General features: G+C 33.2%; 2 protein-coding genes and 2 pseudogenes across 2 annotated transcripts; all 4 read left to right on the top strand.

Annotated features, from left to right (window-relative positions):
• The first annotated feature begins 1,193 nt into the window (after positions 1-1,193).
• Positions 1,194-3,661, top strand: LOC112096133 (annotated as a pseudogene).
• Positions 3,662-6,615: 2,954 nt separating this feature from the next.
• LOC18034965 (anti-sigma-I factor RsgI6) lies at positions 6,616-10,975 on the top strand. The gene is made up of 7 exons (XM_006422754.1): positions 6,616-6,682; positions 7,636-7,682; positions 7,983-8,202; positions 8,307-8,470; positions 9,327-9,425; positions 9,514-10,299; positions 10,616-10,975. The coding sequence occupies exons 1-7, from the start codon at positions 6,616-6,618 to the stop codon at positions 10,973-10,975; spliced, it is 1,743 nt and encodes a 580-aa protein (XP_006422817.1).
• Positions 10,976-15,883: 4,908 nt separating this feature from the next.
• On the top strand, positions 15,884-19,087 carry LOC18034993 (anti-sigma-I factor RsgI6). Its single transcript, XM_006422753.2, has 8 exons — positions 15,884-15,903; positions 16,597-16,685; positions 16,823-16,869; positions 16,996-17,218; positions 17,305-17,471; positions 17,561-17,659; positions 17,785-18,576; positions 18,694-19,087. Exons 2-8 carry the CDS (start codon positions 16,625-16,627, stop codon positions 19,039-19,041), a joined length of 1,737 nt encoding a protein of 578 aa, XP_006422816.1. The 5' UTR covers positions 15,884-15,903; positions 16,597-16,624; the 3' UTR covers positions 19,042-19,087.
• Positions 19,088-21,185: 2,098 nt separating this feature from the next.
• Positions 21,186-24,480, top strand: LOC18035095 (annotated as a pseudogene).
• Positions 24,481-25,023: the final 543 nt, after the last annotated feature.

The following is a 25,023-nucleotide window of genomic DNA, read 5'->3' as shown; positions in this document are numbered from 1 at the left end:
TCAGTTTTTGTTTAACAAGTTTGCTAATAAGACGTTTAACTAGCTAACCTACCTAGCTTTTGTTCTTAAACAATCCAATTGAAAATAAGTAGCCAACTCCTTTGGCTCTTCCTCATGTTACGTGTTAATTGACACGTTCTGATTTGGTTAATTAGTCTCTTAAAGACTTGAATTTATACTATACCCAAACTAACAAGCTGCATTAATTGAATGGCTAGTTATTACTATTTAACTGAAATCTCAAACGTTCAAAAATGTGAATGTCCCCATTTAAAAACTTTTATACTGTATTTGTATTATTTACGATTGAGCAAAAATTAATTAAATGAGTTTCAGGGGGTTCAGCTATGAAGATCTTGCTGTTGCCATTCATCATACAACCTCTTTTTACAGGTTTAATTGTCTCTTCATTTGTCAAATTCCATTCTCATTGTCACAAATCAAGTGATTCTGATATATTACAGGGTTTGAAGCTAATGCGTTAACAACTTATGATTACACTGCCACCATTGAGGTGACTCTTTCTTTCAAACAACTTTTAATATGACTGCATAATGTACTTTATAAAAAAAAAAAATTCTGAGAATTTTTTTTTTCTTTGGGTGCATTCAAGTTGAGTGCTTGGCAAATCCCTGCAAGCCGCAGTATGGTGGAAGGATCATCATAAACCCAGAATTTAATCATGGACAGAAAGGATGGACAACATTTGGGAATGAAAGAGGGAACAAAGAGAGTCAAAAGGTGGCAACAAATTCATTGTGGCTCGTAGTAGGAATCAACCATATGATAGTATCTCACAGAAGCTTTATTTGCATAGGGACAAGCTCTACACGTAATCAGTGGTATGATCGTGTCTCTATTTCTTTTGAGTTGATTAATTATATACTGTTCAGTAAGTTAAATCCTGTTGTGAAGTAAACTAGGGAATCTTAGATAAACTTCCCTTTCAGTCCTTTAGTCCCCAGGACTAGACATCATTTCCCAGTTGATTATTTTAAAAAATTACTTGAAACATCTTTGCCGTTACTTTTGTTAGTGTTAAACTTTCTATATTTTGGAGGTGTGGTAAATATTCCTGCTCACACATATGAGATGTAAATGTAATACCAGTAATATAAAAGGTCAAATTTTAAAAAATACAAAGACTAACCGGTGACTGATTCCATATATAATTCCATATAATCTCCAATCTTATGCAGAGCAAGAACACATCAGTTGAGTTATGGTTCGATAGCATCTCACTGCAACCCTTCACCCAAGAAGACTAGAGGTTACATCGAGATCAAAGCATTGAGAAGGTGAACTGTGATAATATTAATTATCTAAGGAAGACTCCCATTTGGTTGTGCCTCAAACAAGAACATCCTCGACAACAGAAAGTATCAACAATGGTTCACTTCAAGATTTGCATACACAACATTCGAAAACGAAATGAAATGGTACGGCACTGAACAGTCCCCAGGCAAAGAGAACTATACTCGGTGCCCGACGCCATGCTTTGGTTTATGAAACAACACAAAATTGCAGTCCACGGACACAACATCCCTTGGGATGTTGCCAAGTACCACCCAATTGGGTCAAATCACTCTCACATAGGGAGCTTAAACTGGCTGCTGAAAGAAGAATACGATCCGTTGTGTCAAGATAAAAACGCAAGCTTATCGGATGGGATGTTATTAATGAAAATTTGGATAACAATTACTTTGAAAGCCAGTCAGGGGAAGATGCATCTGCCCTTTTTTTAAAGTATGCTTATCTATGGGATCCAAGCACTTTGATGTTCATGAATGAGTACAATACTATTGAGAATAGTGAAGATCAGGCATCAACACCGGCTAAGTATCTGCATAAGTTGAGAGAGATTCAAAGTTATACTGGCAAAAAAAGTTAAATTGGCTATTGGCCTTGAGTCTCATTTTGGTGTCCCAAATCTTCCTTGCATCAGAGCTTCGCCTGACACTCTTGCTGCAGCAGGCTTGCCCTTTCGGCTTACGGAAGTTGATGTTAAAAAGGCCCACAAACAGGTAATCCTATAACTTATACCAAAATATTCATCCGATATTAAGAGTACGTTTGAAATAGGGTCAAATTACTTTTGGGAGGGTTAAAAGTGATTTTGAAAATTTAAAAGTTAATTTTAATATTTCGTAAAAAAAATTAAAATCATTTTTGTCAAAATCAGCCTCTTCTATATCTAATTTTGACAAGCACGTAAAGAGTAACTTTTAGATTCTAATTTTAAGAATCAAATTTATTCTTTAATACAATTCCATAAATATCCTTAAAATTATTACCTAAACCCAAAATTATCCTTATTCAAATTGGAAACAAAATCAATGTTTTAATAAATTTTTATTATAATTCATCAATATAAATTTATTAATATCAATTTGTTGATCGAATTATTATTAAATTTGTTTCACTATATTATAAATTTAATTATCAATTGTTTTAAAATAAAAAATAAAATCAATATATTATAATTTTTTTAGTAAAAATTATTATAATACACAATTAAAAATATTATATGTACATATTTTTATATGTATAAGTAAATTTTATCTTACATTATGTACATTTTAGTCATTTATTTTTTCTCAGTAATTTAACAGTAAAATTTATCAAATATTTATAACTACTTTCAAAACTCACAGTACTTTTGGAAATAAAATTTACCAAACACTTAATTGATTTTCTTCACAGCGGATTATTTCTATAGCACAACTAACAGTAATTATTTTAAAAGCTACAGCATTCCTAAACTAACCCTAAATCTAGTATATTATTGGATTATAAATGATACAACAAGTTAATTATTTAAAACATTGTGATAACGGTATGTTGTAATATATAACATTGTTTGGTACAGCGTACTTACACTACTGAGTTTTCAATTGCTAACACCTTAAATATTAGAATATTTTACATATTTATATATCATAAGTTAAGAGTTAGAATAAAAACTTACGAAGGTCAGCAAAGAAAAACTTGAATACTTAGATGTTTCTCAATCAAGGCAGGGGCGTTGCACTAAGCAACGTGAAACCATAGCCATTCTCTTGTAAAAAATCATTCGTGGTTTAAGCTTTTAAAAGCTCCGGAGGCTGAGAATAGGATAGAATCCTATTGAGGGTTAAATTTGGAGAACTTTTCTATATGCTTTTGTCTAAATTACAAGGTTGGTATTGAATTTAGAAATTCTTCAGAAACCTCTGATCTAATATGACCAAAAGTTTATCCTGTTGTACTGAAATTTTTTTCCCCCCTATGGAGCGAAAATTCCGAACAGGCAGAGTACTTGGAACAGCTATTAAAGGAGGGGCATGGTCACCCTAATGTTAATGGGATGATAATTTGGTCGGCATGGAGGCGTAATAATGGATGCTACGCAACGTGTTTAACTGACGATAATTTCAAAAACTTGCCGTCTTGTGGTGTTGTCAACAAGATTCTGCATGAACGGAGCATAAGGAAATTGGTGGGAACAACAGATGCTAATGGATTCTTTGAAGCCTCCCTTTCCCTTGGCAACTATAAAGTCAAGATAAACCACCCAGCTACTATAATGGATTCTTCCTTGTCTCACAGCTTTGAAGTGACGCCAAATGATTTATCTGGACGAACTGCAATGTTAATTTCTTCAAGTTTCTATATTAATTAATAGCTAGGGTTGGAACCCAGTTTCTTGAATTCAATCAATTTCATGTATTTAGGGATTTAGTATCCCGAAACGTTAAAATTTGGATTATTTACCTCCAAATTTGTATGCATCGTTTTAAACTTAATTTGGGGTCTAGAAGTTTACGATTGTGATATTTTGCCCCATTCTTTATTTGCTATTGATCTATGCTTTTTTAACTTTTAATTAGTGTGAGATGTGCAATTCTCATGATTTTCCTAAAAATAAGTCCCACTAATTTCAATTAAATTACATTAAGACTGTTGCTGCAAGTAACTAGTACCCTAGTATTTACACCTCAAAAACTAAGATGACACCCAAAATTATTGTCAAATATCATCATCAAATGAATGAATATATGTCACCTCTTGGATTCATATATGTGTTATCTAGAATCACAGTACAATACGATGTTCGAAAGGCTTATAATTCTTCTAAAATAGCAACAAGCCCTTGTTAATTTGACGATGTAGGTGTTGATTTCCATCAGCAAACCACACGACGCCAACTGTTTAAGGAAACAAAATGAGCAGAATTAGGAAGGAATCACCAAGAAGACAGGTAGTTCACTTAAATCATATATCTAGCTAGATAGATCAAAACATCCCAAACTAGATGAATAGTTAGGATCATATCAAAGGACGAGAATCCCCACCTTTTTTCCCTCCCATATAACCACCAGTAAATAATGTCAAATCCATTTAGAAATTTTCAAATCTTTTCATATTTTTTCATACTTTCCTCTCAAAATATTTTCTTGAACCAATAGGTCAAAGTGTCCTTGAAAGATACATAAATGACAAGTATTTTTCTTCACATATTGAGTTAGATCACACGTAAAAATAGTAAAATCAGTTGATGAAGGATCCACCTCCTTCAAGTGACATTTTGTAAATTTGTGTACATCAACATTATTATCAACATATATAAATTAATTGTCTTTCAGGTAATTTGTATTCATTAACATGGACATCAAATACTTCTGTAACTTTTTTTAAGGTGCAATCTGCAAATACATTGGAATTTATATGAATTCATACAGTTATAGTACATTCAAGAAGCCTGTCAAGTATAGTTTGAAAATTTGTGTCCATTAGAAATGAGGCCTCTATCTTCACGCATAGAAAGATATATTTGCTTCTACTTTTGAGAAGATATATCTATCATTGTTCATATTTTGTGGAAGAAATTATTATAGATTAGATCCCCTCCCAAGATTTTTGTTTCTCATATATAAATAATAATTGGGAAATATTTATATCCCCTTAATTTGCTTCACTTAGGTGCTTTTCACAAGCTTAGAAGCAGTGTACTGAAAACTTCTCTTGGAAGATAATATTGTGTGCACGTTACCTGCGAAATTCTTGCAATTACATCGAAGTGAAAGACAAATTAGAGCTGAGCTCGCCTATTTTGTTTTGTGCCCTTAATTCATATAGACTCTTTTGTACCAACAATATTTGTTAAGCAAATTTTTCAAATGTGACAAAATCAACAATTAATTAGCCATTAAGCTTTATCAATTGTTAGCTACAAAGTTCTTTTTAATTTCCAAAAGAAATTAGAGAGAATTGTGTACTCCACGTATTAAAATAAATGGGATATAACGTATTCACGTTGCAGCTGTGACATTCTCCCAATTTGGACTTTATATATAATATGGGTATTCAATTTTGACTTATGATGCAATTTATAACTTTAATATAAAAATACTAAAAATGTTGGACCACTAATTAATTTCTTATTGAATATTTTTAACGTGATGATATATATTAGTGTTGCAACACCATTATATATATACAAAAAAATCGAAAGTCCATAATATGAAATTGTTCATTTCCAATAATAAATTTTATCCTTAATCTTAATAGCACTTTCCATTTTAATAATTCTCCACATACAAAGTTGGAAAACAAAGTATTATTTCCCAACTTATGTGACAGCGGTCAATCATTATGGCGTATCAGTAAAAGTTGATTTTTTTTCATTATTAATAAGTTAATTATCGTTTATCATTAAATTACACACAGCAAGTGTCACATAAATTGAAATATAAATTTTTATATCTAAGAATAGTTCCATTAGAATTTAATTTATCAATTGATGTAAGAAAAAAAATCAAAATCCGCAATACAAATTTGAAACTTGTAACCATGAAGGGGGAGTGTTATATGATAGATCCAGCTATGTTGTAGTTTGACTAAGAGAAAACAATATAACATGCTAAAATATTCCGGTAAAGAAAGAAAATAATTTGCAAGATCTTAACGTAAGAAATTGTTGCCAAATTTGAAGAATATAGAGATTAATTATTCTTATATGTAGGCACCCTCATTTTTTTAATGCTAACACGCTTTTAATAGAGTTATTTTTTAATACACTATAAAGCCGAACGATTTAATAGTATTAAAATCTGACATTATTAAACAATACGGTTTAAAAACTTGTCTGCATGAAAAAAAAAATGAAGACACATACACTAGAAAATGAATGATACAGAGATATCAGTCAATTATAATTTCTACTCATTAATTCATTAAAAGCAAAAGGAGGTAGTATCCTAATAGCGAAACTATATATAGAACACAACAGTTATAAGCTAACAATGATACCATATAGAATATATTTTCTTCACCAAAACTATCTATCTTAATAAATGATTTTTATTATTACTATTTTCGTATAAAATCATTAATGGCATGAAAATCCGCTATTTTTTAATATTTAAGATACTATTTTTCAATTTTTTTTTCCTTTATACACGTATCATTTCCTAGTATATATACTGTTGTTATTCAATCTTCCCTACCCTGCACCCCCAGTTTCTTGATCAATTTTGTTTTTCCTCTCTCTCTCTCTCTCTTTATTTTGTTCTTGTTGATTCTTGTTCCTGGCCCATTCGTGCATTATTGTTTTAATATACTGAATATTGTACAATGACATTCAGAGAGAAAAATAATCCACTTCTGCTTCAGCTTCTGCTTTGTACTCTCCTTTGTGCAGGTTCGTTTCTGATAAATTTTAACTTTTCCTTTGTCTTCTTCATTAGAATCATTACTGGATTGAAAAACTCAATCCGATTATATTTGTTCTTTTTCTATTAAAAAAAAATGTTAGACCTGTGGCTGTGATATAACACGTCACATTATCTTGTATGATTAGATTTTATACTACAGTTTATCTTCTGAGTATTAGGATTCTTATTTGTAATCGTAAACAAGTCCAATGTTTATGAATTAGTATTACACGTCCTTGATTCAATTGTTAACATTTTTTTAGCGATATTGCCTTTTCCTACTGCACTTTTTCTGCAATTGCTAGCAGAAAAATAAAGGCATGAATATGTTATGTTTCCAAGAGCAGTTCTATTTTACAGTGTTTTTAGTTTCAATTGAGTTGTCGATATTTTTGGTCCTCATAATAGGTGGCATTAAGGTTTAATGTATTTAAACAGCGTAAAATAACCATATTAATTAAATGCTAATGAGTTTATGGAAAGTAGCTATTCTCTAATTAATTCACCAAGTCAATTATGGCTATTTTTCGAATTAAAAGTATTTTTTAAAAAAAACATTTATCATATCTTTTTCTTTCAATTACGTGCATATCTGGGTTGTCTTTAATCATATAAGAATAAAATGCTGTATGTAGTCTTGTCATTTTGATTGTCAGTTGTCGCACAAGTATAAACGACTTGACGCTCCTTTTTAATAAATGTGAATGACAAGTCGTTCATTAATATTTATTATTTATATAAGGACTAATGCTAAGTTACATGCATGTACCTTACACCCCTCTCACATGAATAGTGAATGATGTGGGTCCACTCACTATTCATGTGAGAGGGTTGTAAGGTACATGCATGTAATTTAGAGGGATCCATAAGATATGTTCTTTAAAAAAAAAAAAAAAAGATTCTGATTGATTTAATTTTCAACTCTGCCGTTGCTTTCCAGGATTTGAAGCTGCTGCTTTATCCTATGATTACACAGCCAGCATTGAGGCAAGCTTTTTCTCCATCAAATCATCTTTATCCTTCATTGTCAAACATTAATTAATTTTTTAAATACATATCAAATTCCTAATAATCATCATCATCCTATTCGAACAACGATTGCTACATTCTATAAAATGCGAAATTTACATGGTTGTTAGCAATTGCTAAATTCACAAGAAGGGCTCCGGCCATGCCAAAGTTCGGAAAATATAAGGGTTTCAATTGATATGCATCCAAGAGTACAATCATGAATCAGAAAATATCTTTTGCTTACATTTTTTTATTTTCATCTCTTCACTGATTCAGTGTTTGGAAAAGCCTCACAAACCTCAATACGGTGGAGGAATCATAAAAAACCCAGAGCTAAGTCATGGCTTGAAAGGATGGTCTGCATTTGGAAATGCAAAAATAGAACAAAGAGAATCAGGAGGCAACAAGTTCTTGGTGGCTCATGGCAGAAGCCAGCCATACGACAGCATCTCACAGAAAGTTTACTTGGAAGAGAACAAATTCTACACTCTCTCTGGTAATTTCACTCTATTTGCGACATTTATTGATTGAATTAAAGTAAAGCAATTAATTTTGTAATCTTTTTATATGATAAGTTAATTTGCCTTTGTGTTACTGCAGCGTGGATTCAAGTGAGTGAGGGGGCCGCTCCAGTAACAGCCGTTTTCAAAACAATTACTGGGTTTAAGCATGCTGGTGCGGTTGTTGCCGAGTCGAAATGCTGGTCCATGCTTAAGGGTGGTCTGTCACCAGATGCATCAGGCTTAGCTGAGCTCTATTTCGAGGTATGAGCAATACCGCGCGCGCGCGCACACACTTTGCATAGTTGGGATACATAATTAATCAACTAACTTGGTATCTGATTTATCACTCATTTATAGTTGTTTCGATAGCAAGAGCATTATTAATTATGGATAAATAAGCGATCGTCAATTAATAATTACTGCATCACTTAAAATATAAACTATTTACATATCCCAATTACGTATATAAGAGCATTATGAAAAGGCTATTCAAATAAAATTTTACTTTTTATTTGAAGAATCACATAAGCGGAAAAAAAAAGAAAAATTAAAAGACTTTTCAAATGAAATTGTTATTCTTTTTCGTTCTTAAAGAGAGAAAAATGTTATAATTACTATTATTTTGGTAAGAATTTTTTTTATTAAAATAATATTTATTTATTTTTATTTAAAGAGTCTTTTGGGAGGGACTTATTTTTCACATTTCTATTTACCATATAAGTAAGTAAACAATTATTTAAAGAAAAAAAAAAAAATCGGTGATGCTCTAAAGACTAACATCATAATTATAAAGGTCATTGTTGATAACATGTGAACTTCATATATATTTCAAGAAACTTATTGTGATTATTAAGAAAAAGAATTAGTGTCTAGGAGTTAGAAAATTAGGATATTATCTTAATTTTACCCCTTTTAGACCTAAATTTCTGGTCTCTAATATGCATGTGTAATTTCTTCTATTTTTTGGATTACAGCTTATGTCTAATTAAATGAGATAATTAAATGGGAGAGATATAGAGATAATGCTTTTGACAAAAAATGCTTTTCTTGTAGCGTTTATTATGTAAAGAAAGCAGTTAAGTTTGGTTTATTTCATTAACCATACCAATCTTTTCAGAGCAAGAACACCTCTGTTGACATTTGGGTGGATAGTATTTCTTTACAACCATTCACTCAAGAAGAGTGGAGGTCGCAGCGACATCAAAGCATTGAGAAGGTACCCTTGAACAAATTACTCTTCTATGACAAAGTTAATATCCATGCAACAATCAGTTTATAATCAAGCAAATCACTAATCCTAGCAGAATCATAAAACAAATGTGAGAATCCAAGCAGTTGATAAACAAGGCAAGCCTCTTCAGAACGCGAATATCTCCATTGAACAGAAGCAACTACAATTCCCATTTGGTTGTGCAATAAACAAAAACATCCTCACCAACACAGCCTACCAAAATTGGTTCACATCAAGGTTTAAAGTCACTGCCTTTGAAGATGAAATGAAATGGTACAGCACTGAAGCTTCCCCTGGCCGAGAAGACTACTCAGCATCTGATGCCATGCTTCAATTTGCCAAGAACCACAACATCGCAGTCCGAGGCCACAATATCTTTTGGGACGATCCGCAATATCAACCCGGATGGGTCAATTCACTCTCTCCAAGTGATCTTTCTAAGGCTGCTGATAAGAGAATCAATTCCGTTACGTCAAGATACAAGGGCCAAGTTATTGCTTGGGATGTTGTTAATGAGAATCTGCACTTTTCTTTCTTCGAAAGCAAGCTAGGGCAAAATGCTTCGGGTGTTTTCTTCAACAGAGTTCATAGTTTAGATGGAGCTACCACATTGTTTATGAATGATTACAATACTATTGAAGACAGTAGAGATGGGAAGGCAACACCAGCTATGTACTTACAAAAGCTGAGGCAAATCAGCGAATTTCCCGGTAACCAAAATCTGCGGATTGGCATTGGACTAGAGTCTCACTTCAGTACTCCAAATATCCCCTACATGAGAGCTTCTATAGACACACTTGGTGCCACAGGGTTACCCATTTGGCTTACAGAAGTTGATGTTCAAAGCAGCCCTAATCAGGTAATTTATCTTGATTTGGATATTATACGGATTTCATAAATGGTCTGGATGAAATTCAATTTGAAGTCTTGATGCAGCGCGGAATTAATACTAGCCATGAGTTCTAGACGTTTGTGTAAAATCCAGATAAAATATAAATCTCACAAGAAAGTAACATCAAATTTTCTGGACAAAAAATAGATCTTAACTAGAGGAAAGCTAAATAAGACGAATAGAATGTCTATTTTATTCAACCCTATATATGAATTAAATAATGTTAGTAATATCATAATGTTCGTAATCGAGTTGCTTATTTTATCTGTGGTTATGTGAGCAGGCGCAGTACTTGGAACAGATTTTAAGAGAGGCACATGCTCACCCAAAGGTTCAAGGAATTGTAGTTTGGGCAGCATGGAAACCAAGTGGGTGTTACAGGATGTGTTTAACTGACAACAATTTCAAGAATTTGGCAACTGGGGATGTTGTAGACAAGCTCTTGCATGAATGGGGCTCAAAGAGGTTGGAAGGGAAGACAGACGCTGATGGTTTTTTCGACACCACACTTTTCCATGGAGACTACGAAGTGAAGATCAATCGACAGGCCGCTAATACCATCTTCTCCATGGCTCAAAGCTTTAAGGTGCTTCCTACAAATGCATCTCAAACAATATCAATGCTTATCAAAGTCTCTGCATAGTGCCTTGGGCCTAAATTCTTTTAATTTAGGTTTGTTTATTAATTTTAAATAAAATTATAAGGGGTAGATAATCTTTTTATAAGAAAGTATCAAAGTAAGCAGAAGAGATTACCAAAATCAATTTCAATTATTGCAATTAATGTCTCTCCGCTCTCCAGCTTTCCCTTTGCCATAAATAATCTTTTAAATAATGAAACAACATGTCATACTCTATTTTCAAATTGAATGATATGTCATTCATATGAATGAGATATCACGCAGATTCTAACTCCAAAATAAAAATATGAAATCTCACTTATATTCTGAATATTTAAACTTCATGTCATCTATGTGATAGATTTATAAATGACATGTAATACATAAAACTTAAATAAAAATTTTTATTTATTAATTTATTATTATTGATAAAATAATTTTAAAAATCTAATAATTAACAAATGTGTATTAATTGCCCTCTTAATTAATTCAATTACTTAAGTCCAATAATATGCTACATAAAAAACAAGACAATACTAATTATAATCTAGTTCAATCCCATCATATCCAATTTAATCTAATCCAATTATGTCTAATCTAGTCTGGCACACCGAACTTGCCCTAAGGCATTTTTAAGAAATGCAAAACACATTTTACTTCATAATCTAACAATGGTATAATATTGTCACATCAATTCGTATTATTGATTTAATGATTAATCACGCATGACGAGTGGGCGTTCTCATTTTTCTTAATGCGGACACTACCTCATATTAGTGGACCAAGTGTGAAACCCATTGCGTAATTTTATGACAATGATTTCATTTTTTAATTCATGCATGTATCGTAACCCAACTCATGGCGTAGGCTGCTTTTTTTTTTTTAAGATATTACTAGCTCCTGCAACTATAGGACTCGAATTCTTTAATAAGGAAGAGGGTGTCAACCAAATTAATTAATAATGATTTACCTAATTAATGAGGAGAAAAGTAGCTTATTATATTATTATATTTGTAAATTATTGATCAACTGAATAAGAGACTGAGAAACCAATTCAATTTTGACACACCATTGGGATTTAGCATTTGGTCCACTTTCAGGTTGGTAGCTAGTGGCCTGAGATGAGATTTCATTAATTTGACGATGACAAGAATGCATGCATGCCCACTGGCTTCGCAATTGAATTGGTCTTCCATAAAATGGATGTTATATATATATATATATATATTATTCTCCATCAATTATTAGACGTTTCATTTGATGGGATTTTGCGAGCTGTAACTCACTACCGAACTGCTTTGCGACGAACAGATTTTGCAAGATATTTGCACTCACACAAAGGGAAATAAAATAGTAATTATTAATTAATAATCTATCATTCAGAAGACAAAATATAAATAAATAAATAAGCATGCAAATAATTCCACCAGCTTCGCAATATTAGGAATTTAGTTATAACTCATTAACTCCCCACAAAACTATCCAAGCCGTCCCAAACGGCGCTTTAATTTTTTTTTTTGTTCTAGTTATCATAATAACCGGGGGGCAGAACTGTGTGTAGGCTGGGTTGGCCGCTCGTCTCCCATGCATTTGCGTTGGCCTCCTCATTTCTACAAGATTTATGTCTATTATTATGGTTCTCACTGTCGTTAGCCCTCTCACTTAGTATAACGGTACGTTATAGAGATGGCGAACACAACACGGCACGGCCCCTCAAAGGAAAGGAAGGCCATGAGAGCTTATGAGCTGGCATGGCACGGTCCGTCAGGTGAACAGACTATGTTATGCCTTTTTTTTTTTTTCTTTTTATTATTTACGCCTAGCACAACAAAAGGCACGAGCCTACGCTTGAGCCTGCTCTAGAGAAAACACAAGTATTTTTTTTTTTTTTTTTGAGAAAGTATGCTAAGGAATGCTTTTTCTAAATAAATATTTTTTTTTTTTGGGCTCACGTGCTTTTAGTCAAATTGAATAGAATCAAAAGTTCAATACTCAAGTCAATATTCAATAATAATGAACTAATAATAGTAAGAGAATGTAATATTAACTACTAAGTTTGAGCCTACCGTATTAGAATTATTTCTCAATAATAATAATAATAATAATAATTTTCTTAAATGTTAACATTTAATTATTAATTTGGACGTATATAGAGTCAAAAATATAGTCCATAATAACATTATTCATTATTGGTTACAATTTTCATATTAAAATATAATATAACATTTAACAACTTAACTTTTGATTTATATTAAAATATATTTCATTAACAAATGAACATATTTTGTTTGACTAATTTTTAATTTTCATAAATGAAATATTAAAGTAGCAAAAGTTTTAGATTTATCATTTACAAAACTGGGACATTTATAATTTTATTCACTAAAAGCATGATATCATTTATTCATCTAATAAATTATAAACATAAAATAATTAGATTATATTTTTAAACTAAGAGTTAAATGAATTTTTTTAAAAAAAACCTACGCTAATAAAATACATTAAAAATTTCAATTTGAAGTTATTTGTAAAATCATAAAATTTTAAATTTACTTTTCATTAAAAAATTTTACTTTAATATACTTTGACCTTATACTATTGATGACCCAGGAGCTTTTTATGCTCACGATTTGTGAGCTAGCCTACAAATGAAGCGTACTTATTGCAAAAATTTTCACACACTATGTGTTATCTCATCTATAATCGTGCTATATTTTTAATGCTCATATGCCTCAAATTCGAGAAATTCTACAATACATATGAGGTACCATGTCAATCATATAACAAGCACATAGTGTCATGACATGTATGCATTTATTTTAAAAAATCATCTTGCAAGTGATGGTTGTATTAAATTCAAGTACACATGTCATATATGCATTAATTAGTTGTAATACATCTGAGGAATTGTAGAATTTCTCTCCAAATTCTCAACCTAACTCAGCCCACACGCATGTCGTGTTATGCTACACACCCTACCAAAATGTGTTTGTGTCATGCCACGTGCCACCCAACCTGTTGGCTATCTCTAGCATGTTATATAGTATTTAAATTTATAATTTCTGCATTATGGCTCCCATCGAATATAATAATCATATAAATTGGTCAATTTCAAAATAATACAAGCACGGTAAGAATTTATTATATGAATGTACATATGTTCTGGTACCATAAACTACAAAAGAAAAAATAAGTACAAACATCCATAAGGACAATTCAATTGGTTGGTCTCTTATTGTGAAAGTAAGAGCTCGAAAGTAAAACAACGAGACTTGAGCTACCAAATTTGATTAATCAGATTAGGGCTAGATTGCATATATAAATTTATATAAATATACATATTACAGCAAGGGGAAACAATAAACTATGCTAAAATTAGAGTTAGTGCTTAAATAAATCTTCAATAGACAAAAAAAAAAAAAAAAGAAACAAAAAACACAACTTTGATTTCTCAAACAAATTTTTTCTTAAAACGAAATTCCTGGAACGAATATTTAATGAATTGACAAATAGAATGTTGACTGCATAAGTTTTGATTTGGAGATGTAAAAGGAAGTGGATCCTGCTAACGAAACAATATCTGAACTTTAATAGTGCATATTTTGTGCTCAGAGAGCTCCCGTCTGGCATTGTGTGGTGTTGAGCTCTAATTGGCAAGACAGAGAATTGAACATTCACCAAAAACAGGTAGCATTAATTTATTCCCATATCTTTATAACCCCACTATTCAGTCTACTTTCCTATAAATACTCACCATTTCCAGCTATCTCAATATCCACCACGAGGTATCAGCCCTGCATGTTCTTATTTTCTCCCATACGAAAAAAGAATTAATAAACAATCAACTCTACCCACCCAAGTAAGCATTTATTCTTCGCTCTATCTTTACCTTATGCATAACTTTTTTTTTTTAAAATGATTTCTACCCTGCAAAAATTCTCGTTAATCATCAATGGATTCAAATGATTAATATTGCTATTTGTTATGCATGAATCTAAGGCTTTTTTTTTCTCTTTTTTGGACATCGCATATGGAGAAATAAATTTTTATTCATAATCTCTTGGTGTTTTTAGCTAGCAGTCTCTATTAATTTAATTATTTACCTAGTTCAAAACACTCTCTCTTCCTATTTATTCACCTATATTCTCTGCTAAATGCGCCCGCACGAGAATGATACTATGGACTTGTCATGATTGTAGGTAACAGCAGCAACACAAAATTACCTGGTAAGATGCCCCCAACTTTTACATTGAAACCCTCGAATATCTTGTTATATACCCATCCATTACTGGTTATCCGCCAAGTCCTCGTAATCGAGGTATTAGGAAATCTGGGATAGTCAACAGTGAGTAAGGAAAGTCATACCAGTTATCTAGTAGCCATTAATTCTCTGAAGTGACACGTATATATTCAATCATGGGACGTATATATTCACATGTTGTTTCTCCTGTATCATGCATGTTGTCTTAGACGTTATGTTTCTGATACAGTTGTGTTTCAGTTCATTTTTAAAAGACTCAGGTCATATGACACGCGTGATATGCAGATAAAGACGTCTATTCTTTTGCCTTCCATAACGCATGTGATACTCGGCCGATAGACTTACCACATATATATATATACACAAAATGTGTTTAGAGATCAAATCCCCACCAAACCAATTTTGGAAGATAAGGTCACGGAAAATTTTATTATATCTTTGTGTGAGGTGAGTTTAGGAAGAAAGTGTGTGATAACCTTTACTTATTTGTTTATCTATATATATAGTTTGTCTCAACAATGGTTAGTGAGTTTTGCAAATCAGTGTCGATATATGTTTCTTGAGCCTTTTTTGTTTTTTTTACTCTGTGCAAATATTTACACAATGTGGATTTGATACTATAGCATATTATTTGACTATGATTGATAGAGCTAGTGAATGAGGTCTAACCTTGAATCTACAATATTTTAAAGTGCGTGGACATATGGCCTGAGTTTGTGCAACGATCACAATCTCTACCGCATCTAAATTTACTTGATTATTGAGCTTTTTATCTGTCCAATTAAAATCGAGCTTGTAGGTTTAATTTTTTGCTTTAAAACATCATGTTATAGTCCCGACAGAATAGGTATATCGAAATATGTTCATTTAACGTAACCCTTAATGCATATGTTGAGTGTTGACATAGTCCTATTCTAAAATGAAACTCATAACGTTGTTTATACTTCTAAGTATTTTAACTCATACAAACTCCAATATGGGCAATTTGTGAATCCAGAGATGCCCGCTAGCAACAAATCAATCTACATATTGCCAATTTCTCTTTTAATTTTTTATTTATTTATCTTAGCCAACTGAGCACTTGCACACTTCCGTATCGTTCCAAAAATGCTTCACGGGAACGAAAAAAGAAAAAAAAAATTCAAATCTGTCATTAATTCTGAAACTGGTCCTGCATTCATTGTCTGAAAGTTCACATGTCTATGTCAACACTCATATTCTTTTTCACTGTTTTTAATTATATTGTTTTATTGCCTTGTTTTGAGAGCTAAAAGCTTGGTACTCACGTACATGCATATTTCATGTTATATTTATTATATATTAATCTTTTTATTAGTTCATATATGGACTCAAATTTCCCAGTTGCTGTACTGTCTAATTTCAGGCAAAGCTTTTGACAGTGAAGTGAAAAGATGACGATCATTGCTGATCAAATTTGCATATTAATGCTCTTTTGCATTTTGCTGTATTCAGGTACGCAAAAATTAAGTACTCGCTAACATGACACTTGTATTAGTATGTTCGAGAAAAATTATTGACTTTGAAACTTCTAATCAACATTCGTGCTGTTTCTTGTATTCATTTAATTACATGTTTATGATCTGTTGCAGGAAATGGGATTTGCGCTTCGTTGTATGACTATTCTGCAACAACAAAGGCAAGAAGAAATTACATATCCAATATGTTCTGCTTAATTCTCTCTGTCCATTTCCATGGTACACTCGTTATATTATATATTATGTACAAAAGAGTTATAATGTGGAAAAGAACTTCTATCAACCAGTGCTTGGCTGAGCCCCGGAGAGCTCATTACGGAGGAGGACTAATAGTTAATCCAGAATTCAATCGTGGCACTGAAGGATGGACCGCGTTTGGACAAGCAGCAATCAGAGAAGCAACATCAAAAGAAGGTAACAAGTATATTGTAGCACACAGTAGAACAAATCCACTGGACAGTTTCTCTCAGAAGGTTCAACTAGAAAAAGGAAAGCTCTATAGTTTTTCTGGTGAGTGGTAACTCGTTCTCATTTGGATATATGCCAATTAACTCTGCTTGTATTTCTTTATAATATTTCATTGATTGAATTTTCAGCTTGGATTCAAGTCAGCCGCGGAAGTGACACTGTTGCTGCCGTATTTAAAACATCTGACGGGAAACTGATAGATGCCGGCAAAGTTTTGGCTAAGCATGGCTGCTGGTCTTTGCTTAAAGGTGGCCTTGCTGCCAACTTCACAAGCCTTGTGGAGATTCTTTTTGAGGTTAATTAAGGCTTGTTCAAAAGTGTTCCTTTCTTTTTATTGATATGATTTTCTCATCAAACCTTACAGATTTATTTTCTTAAATGCAGAGCAAGAATGCAGAAATGGAAATATGGGCTGACAGTGTTTCATTGCAGCCATTTACCAAGGAGCAATGGAGATCCCACCAAGACAAAAGCATTAACAAGGTAATATATGACACGCACGCACATCATATATTTTGTGTAAATGATGGTCTAGCCCTTAGATGAATGAAATAGAAGCAGGTTGAATTTTCCATTTATTGTTAACCATAGTACATCATCTTATTCAGGAGCGCAAGCGCAAGGTGAGGTTTCAGTTAACTTCTGCAAATAAAACTGCATTAGAAGGTGCCGTGGTTTCTGTCACGCAAATCAAGTCAGACTTCCCGTTTGGATGCGGTATGAATAATTATATCCTAACAAGCACAGAATACCAGAACTGGTTTGCTTCAAGATTCAAGTACACCACTTTCACAAACCAAATGAAATGGTATAGCACAGAGAAAATACAAGGGGAAGAAAATTATACAATTGCGGATGCCATGTTACAATTTTGCGAAAAAAATGGCATTTCTGTAAGAGGCCACAACATTTTCTGGGACAATTCCAAGCAGCAGCCCAGCTGGGTTAAAAAACTTTCTCCAGAAGAGTTGCGAGAAGCTGCTGCGAAGAGAATCAATTCAGTGACTTCAAGATATGCAGGAAAGCTAATTGCGTGGGATGTAGTGAATGAGAATTTGCACTTCAGATTCTTTGAGGATAATCTCGGTGAAAATGCTTCTGCTGAGTTTTATAGGATAGCTCACCAGCTTGACCCAAACACGATCATGTTCTTGAATGAGTATAACACAATTGAACTTGCTGCGGATAAGGAATCAAATGCCGTCAACTACAAGAAGAAAATTGATGAGATTCTATCATATCCGGGAAATGCAGGCATGTCACTAGGAATTGGAATGCAAGGCCATTTTAGTTCTGATCAGCCAGACATTGCTTACATGAGATCTGTTTTGGACATTCTAGGATCAACAGGATTGCCCATATGGCTTACAGAAGTTGATGTGGACATTGGCCCCAATCAGGTAAAGTAACAGCTCGTTTGCGTTTGATGTGTTACAGCCTTTAATTTATAGTTGCTGTGAAATGAAATCAATACCTAGCTGACGCTTTTTTTTTTTTTTTTTGGCCCTCCTTGGCAGTCACAATACTTGGAGGAGATACTAAGGGAGGCTTATGCTCATCCTGCAGTTAAAGGGATTATTTCTTTTTCAGGACCAGCAATTGCTGGTTTCAAAGTAATGCCTCTAGCTGATAAAGACTTCAAAAATACTCCAGCCGGAGATGTTGTGGACAAATTGCTCGCTGAATGGAAATCCAGAGCTCTCGAAGCTACAACGGATATGAAAGGATTCTTTGAGTTTTCATTGTTTCACGGTGATTACAACTTAACCTTGAAACACCCGGTGACCCATGCTTTAACCTCTATCAGTTTTAAGGTCACGAAACATCGACCGCAAAGGACAATGCATGTTCAAATTGTTGACTAAGTTATCATGATCTCTGAGCACATATATAAATCTTCTTATGGCGGAATCTAAAGCAATAAACTAGCTGTTTACCATTCTGCCCTTTAAATTAAATAATTTGGTGTATTGGATAAAGAAACTTTGTGCCTTGCATAGCAAGCATGTGGAGCTGCCTGCTAACGTGCAACGAAAGCTAACAATATTGCTCCATAATGCTCAAGTAAAAATGGTACAAGAGAATATACAGGAGATTTTTCTTATGGTTACATTAGTAAAACTAGTGTGTTTAAACATTTAATCCTCGACGTCTTATTGAAGCAACACACGAAACAGCCGCCATGATAATGGTCGTAGCAATGTAACTTACGTCGTCGAAAACTGTGGCATACCGAATCTCCTGCAGATCCCAGAGAGTAGAAACGCAGAGACGCAGCCCATTGAAAATCTCCAGAAAAATAGCCATTTTCAATTCTGTTGCCGAAGAAAATGCAGGAAGCGCAAAGCGCATGAAGTTTCTGAGAGTTGAAAATGTAGCAGAAAATTAGAAGGTGTGGTTATACTTTCTGCAAACTCAGTGTACTTATTTATGCTTTGCATTACTTGTGAAACAAGAAGTGTAACACTGAAAGCTTGCTCGCTAGCTAGAAGCAGCTTGCTTGGGGTTTTTCTGTACATGTAATATTTTTTGTGATACCTTCGAGGATGTTTCCTTTCATGTCGTTGATGAATGAAGATCCAGAGAGGGTCCCACCATCGAAGCTTCAGGTTGTATGTACTTTTTCTGTACACTCGAGGGATTTCTTTTTTTGTCTTTTCATCCCCTAATCATCTACGCATTTTGTGTAGTCTCCGTGACATAACTAAGTGAAAAATATGATTTAAGACTTGAACAAATTAACGCATCCGGCAAATAATTTATGCCTACAATAAAGATTTAATTGAAACAAATTTTATTGTAGTGATACAAAAAATTAGAATTCAAACTCCACTCACGTAACTACATAACATATTAAACTCCATTTATACGTGTAATCTTTCTATTTTCTATAAGTCTCTTTTATTTTGAATTATGGGTGGCATTTTCTATAAGTCTCTTTTATTTTGAATTATGGGTGGCTCTTAAGTCTACTCTCCACAAATGAATATTCCTTTTGATTTTAGATGTTTGGCCGAGTGGTTGAGCTGCTGCCCTCACAAGCGTTCAAGCCCCCACAAAAGAGTTGTGGGGGCTAAAATATTTATAAATCATTCTCTCTTGCGAAATACGAGTAGAATTTAATGTAATAATGTAAATTTCAGTTATATATATCTGATTGTAAGTGTAATGTCTGCTGTAATAACAATTATAAATATCTGTGTGATATAATAATATAATTTGTAATCAGTATTCAAAAAAAAAAAATGCAAGCTTAGTTATTGTTGTACTAGACATTCACATCCTATTAAAATTACAAAACTATATAAGTCTATAATTATATGAGAATCCAAGGCTTTGGAAGGCATTGGTGGTGGGCTAGTACCTTCAATATGGTACCAATTCGGATTCCCTAATGGAGCACGCAATGATCCCCACTCATTACTTCAAAAAAATGATGCCCGGGTTAAACATATTTCTCCAAAATACAGTGAAAATAGAGGTATCTATCTAATAATGGATGAGAGTCTGACCAAAATTATATCTATAAAGAAAAAGGGGATAAAGAAATCAATCATCGTTGATACATTTAATTATTACTTCCAACTTTCCACCTCATCCTTTTAAACCAATATTATATGATTTCTTCCATTACTATTATAATCTAAAAACAGTGGCCCATATCACCTCCCGTATCAAAATAATATTAGTAAAAGAAAATATATAAATGAAGTCAATACCAAACCAATCACTAGCGCACACGTTGGTCAAGCAAGCCCACTAATCGACAACCTGGAGATTGCAACCCACGAACTGATAAGCTGGGCTACCAGAAAACGACAACGTTTAAACCTGGCTTTACTTTTCGCGCGTGTTTTAGCCTCTCAAAGTAACGACCCACACTGTTTAAAAACCTAAACACCACTGGTTCCCTATTCGTAACGCGCCAAGCAAAGCGCGTGGATGCGTAGAAAAGAAAACATTCTTAATTTTTTTGTTAAAATATGCTACCGTAATTTTCTTTTTAATATAAAAAATCTTATCATTTAATTTCTGGATTTGAACAGCGAGGGAAGGGAATTGTAGGAGAAAAGAAAAGAAGCAAGAAAAGTTTTTTCGCTTTTTCCCAGCTTTTATACTTCAAAGGCGAAACCCTAGCTTCTTATTTTGTCGAATAAAAGATGGGATTATGGGAAGCTTTTCTCAACTGGCTTCGAAGGTGAGCTCTCTGTTTGGATGCTGAGAAAATGAATGATTTTTTTTTTCTTTTTCAAAAGCTAAGGTGGAATGTTATAGTTGATTTAATTTTGAGATTTCGAATCGTTAGATTGTAAAAATTTAACCTTATAAAATATTATTAGATTTATTTCCCTTAATATGACTGTTTGGTTTTGTTGAATTTCAAATTGAAGATTGAGAAAATGAAGTTATTTTGTATGCTTTTTAGATCATTTATATGTGACGTGTCTTTTAAAATGTGTTTATTTTTAGTGTTCTAGCTCTGTTTTAAGGATGATAGAATTCTGGCAGCGATCAGCTAGTTAAATGCAATTGTTTTGGCCTGTGTAAATGAAACTGTGCACCGCTTTTGTAAATTAAAATGCCAATTTTAATGCCAACTTTGCAAATCTAGCATCTATAGAATGATGTCTTTGAGTAACATCTTCTGTGCAAACACGTACCTTATTGTTTCTTGGTGGCAGCTTCTATCTTTTGTATGGATTTTGAAGCGTCTATGGAGAACATTAAATAATTTATTAAATTTACTGTTGTTTGCTTTGGTCTTGCATAATATTCTGTTGATATGCTCATGCCTTCCAGACAATTAGCTACTTTAATCATATTGTATCTCTCTGCTTCACTTGCTTTAAAATTCTTGCATTGATTCTCACAGTTGTGGATATTTTTGCTACTCTGAGTCGGCTGGCTTATGCTTTTTCATTGCTATTTATTCTACTTTTGTCATTGTAGTCTCTTCTTTAAACAAGAAATGGAGCTATCTTTGATAGGGCTTCAGAATGCAGGCAAGACGTCCCTTGTGAATGTTATTGCAGTGAGTAAATATTCTTTTGAAGTGTTTAATCTGCTTTCTTATGTGTTTTTCTCCAGTCTCTTTTGGTTATCATGCTGATGGCTCAATTTTTTGTTTCTGGTTGATACCCGAAGACTGGTGGATATAGTGAAGATATGATCCCAACAGTGAGTTGACTTCTGCGGACTGTCTTCTGCCTCTTATTTTACCAGAGAATTCACTCTGCCAACAACTTATTTGTACTTTTTGATAAGTTGCAATTGTAGTCTGTCTATTACTGTGGAGAATTTCATGTACACATCTCTGTTGTCTACAGGTAGGATTTAATATGAGGAAAGTGACTAAGGGGAGTGTCACAATAAAGCTGTGGGATCTTGGAGGCCAACCACGGTTTCGCAGTATGTGGGAGAGATACTGTCGTGCAGTTTCAGCTATTGTGTATGTCTTAAAACTTAAGCACTCATTGATCATCCTGTCTTTAAGATATAAGTTTTTCCATCAGGTCGAGTTCTTACACAATTTAGAGGGTGGCCATACTATGTATACTGAGGATTCCCTGCACTCTTTTAATCAATGTCATTTGCATGCTCGAAGATTTTTATTTCTGTTCCAATATATATGTGTCTAGTAGTCTTTTGGGGTATGTTTCTTTGAGCAATTTCCTTTGATATCCATTGTTAACTTACAAAAGGTTTTGTTCCACCATAATTTGAACACCTAGTGGGAATGAGATAGAGAGAAAGTATGAAGGATGAATAATGAGATAGAGAGAAAGTATGAAGGATGAATAATGTCATTTTTTGCTTCTTGCTAGCTCAAGCAACAGTTGACTCACCACGAACCTGCTTGCTAGACCCCTTTTTTTAAGCCTTTAATAAAAATAGAAACAGAGTACGGGAAGGTCTCTTTCCATTATTCTTTTATTTTGAATTTGTTTCCTAAGATTAATCATTTCCTGTTCCTTCTTGTTTTTCTTCTCATCTCCATTTGCTAATTATTTTCTTCCTCTTGTGGTAAATTTCTGGACAACATTGCATTCTTACATGTGATCATCTTTAGATGCCTTCTCATCAATCTTTTGATAGAATCTAGAATTTCAATTTGGTGCTTTCAATTTGTACCTATCACCAGGGAAATTTCAGTTTGTATAGATTCTAGACACTAGTTTGGTGCCTCGTTCCTTATAATTTACTTCCTCCTATTTTGGTTTGGAATCGAGTGAGTAATTGCTGTTTGAGTGATTGCTATCAATACCTTTTTCAAGTATTAAGAGGGTAGTGCTCTGTTTGAGTGATTGTTTTACCACTTCTGTCAGTGGTTTTGGTCTTACCACTTGGTTCTTTTGAATGTTGATTTTGCATTTTGCAGTTACGTTGTTGATGCTGCTGATTATGATAACTTGCCTGTGTCAAGAAGTGAACTCCATGACTTGTTAAGTAAACCTCGCTGAATGGTATCCCATTGCTGGTGCTGGGAAACAAGATTGATAAACCAGAAGCCTTGTCTAAAGAGGATCTGATGGAACAAATGTAAGTGGAGAGCCTGTAAATCAGAAACTTTCTTCAGTGTTGCTTGTAAAAATTATTTTTTCTTCATATCTAATACATGGACCAAGATCACAGATGGTGCTTCATAATAAATATCCCGTTTGCATAAAACTGCTTCACTTCAAATGTAAGTGGAGAACACTTAATTTTGTGCCTAACATGGATTAGCCTCAAAATCAACAGAAGACATGCAGTCAGGCAAATCATGGACTGGTGAAAAGAACATAAGTCTATCTGCATGTTTTTGATTCAGTTTTTTGACTGCTTTTTGCATCTTCTTGATGAATTTTGTGTGGTGTTGAGAATTTTGCCGTTTGTGCAGGGGGCTGAAGTCCATTACCGATAGAGAAGTTTGTTGCTACATGATTTCATGCAAAAACTCTACCAACATTGACACGGTTATTGATTGGCTTGTAAAGCATTCAAAATCAAAGAGTTGAGTTTCTTCCTGTAGTTTTGAACTACATGGGAGCCTGTTTTCAACAACTGATTCAGGATGATTTGAGTGAGCCGTACTGTTAGTCTGCTCGGGTCAGTCGATGTGTGATCATAGTTTTTTATTTCGACTTGGCTTTTTATCGTAAATCATAATTTGTTTAGTTTTACATCAGGAATCTGGGAACACCCATGTATTAATTGCTGAGATACCAAGTGATCATACTTTCATGTATAGATCTATATTGGTGTGCCTTGTGTTGCAAACATGTACTGTATTTGCTGTGCTTTTTTAATAAAATAGTGGTTTGAAAGCTTATCGTTTGGTCATTCAAAAAAGAAAAACAAGTTCCTTTTTTTGCGAATTTGCCACCCTTTTCTGTGTTCTATGAACTCATTTGGATGTCTCTACCAAAACTTGGAGAGAGAAATTTTAAAATACATCATAGTATCATCTCATACAACAAACAAACGATCTTATGATAATGTGACACAAGTGTATTTATTTTAAAAAATTATTATACAAGAAGTGATTATATTAAATTTAATTACGCATATTATATATATCTTGATTTGCCGTATTACTTTCAATGTATTATAGAAATGATCCTGTAGCTTTACATTTAGATTTCAAGGCGCATTTAATCCTTTCCCTCATAAAGAAAAAGAAAGAAATTGAAATAATGTACAGATGTATTACTTTTAAAGCCCCGCCCTTCCCAAAAAAAAAAACTTTACGGTGATTGATTAAGTAATTGTTATGTAAATTAGTTAATGGAATAATTTTATGCTTAACAAGTCCATTAGCAATGTTTTTTTTTTCTCTTATATTACATATTAAATTTACCAGAATT

The sequence above is a fragment of the Citrus clementina genome, unplaced genomic scaffold (assembly GCF_000493195.1).
Source record: "Citrus clementina cultivar Clemenules unplaced genomic scaffold, Citrus_clementina_v1.0 scaffold_8, whole genome shotgun sequence".
Classification (NCBI taxonomy): domain Eukaryota; kingdom Viridiplantae; phylum Streptophyta; class Magnoliopsida; order Sapindales; family Rutaceae; genus Citrus; species Citrus x clementina.
Note: the sequence above shows the minus strand (reverse complement) of the source record. Positions and strands in the feature narration are given on the sequence as shown.

Bases quoted from the DNA above. Each gene is read 5' to 3' on its own strand.
- LOC18034965 (XM_006422754.1), top strand. From the start codon at position 6,616: ATGACATTCAGAGAGAAAAATAATCCACTTCTGCTTCAGCTTCTGCTT. The intron at 6,683-7,635 runs GTTCGTTTCTGA...GTTGCTTTCCAG, and splicing joins TTGTACTCTCCTTTGTGCAG to GATTTGAAGCTGCTGCTTTA. The intron at 10,300-10,615 runs GTAATTTATCTT...TTATGTGAGCAG, and splicing joins TTCAAAGCAGCCCTAATCAG to GCGCAGTACTTGGAACAGAT.
- LOC18034993 (XM_006422753.2), top strand. From the start codon at position 16,625: ATGACGATCATTGCTGATCAAATTTGCATATTAATGCTCTTTTGCATT. The intron at 17,472-17,560 runs GTTAATTAAGGC...TCTTAAATGCAG, and splicing joins TTGTGGAGATTCTTTTTGAG to AGCAAGAATGCAGAAATGGA. The intron at 17,660-17,784 runs GTAATATATGAC...CATCTTATTCAG, and splicing joins AAGACAAAAGCATTAACAAG to GAGCGCAAGCGCAAGGTGAG.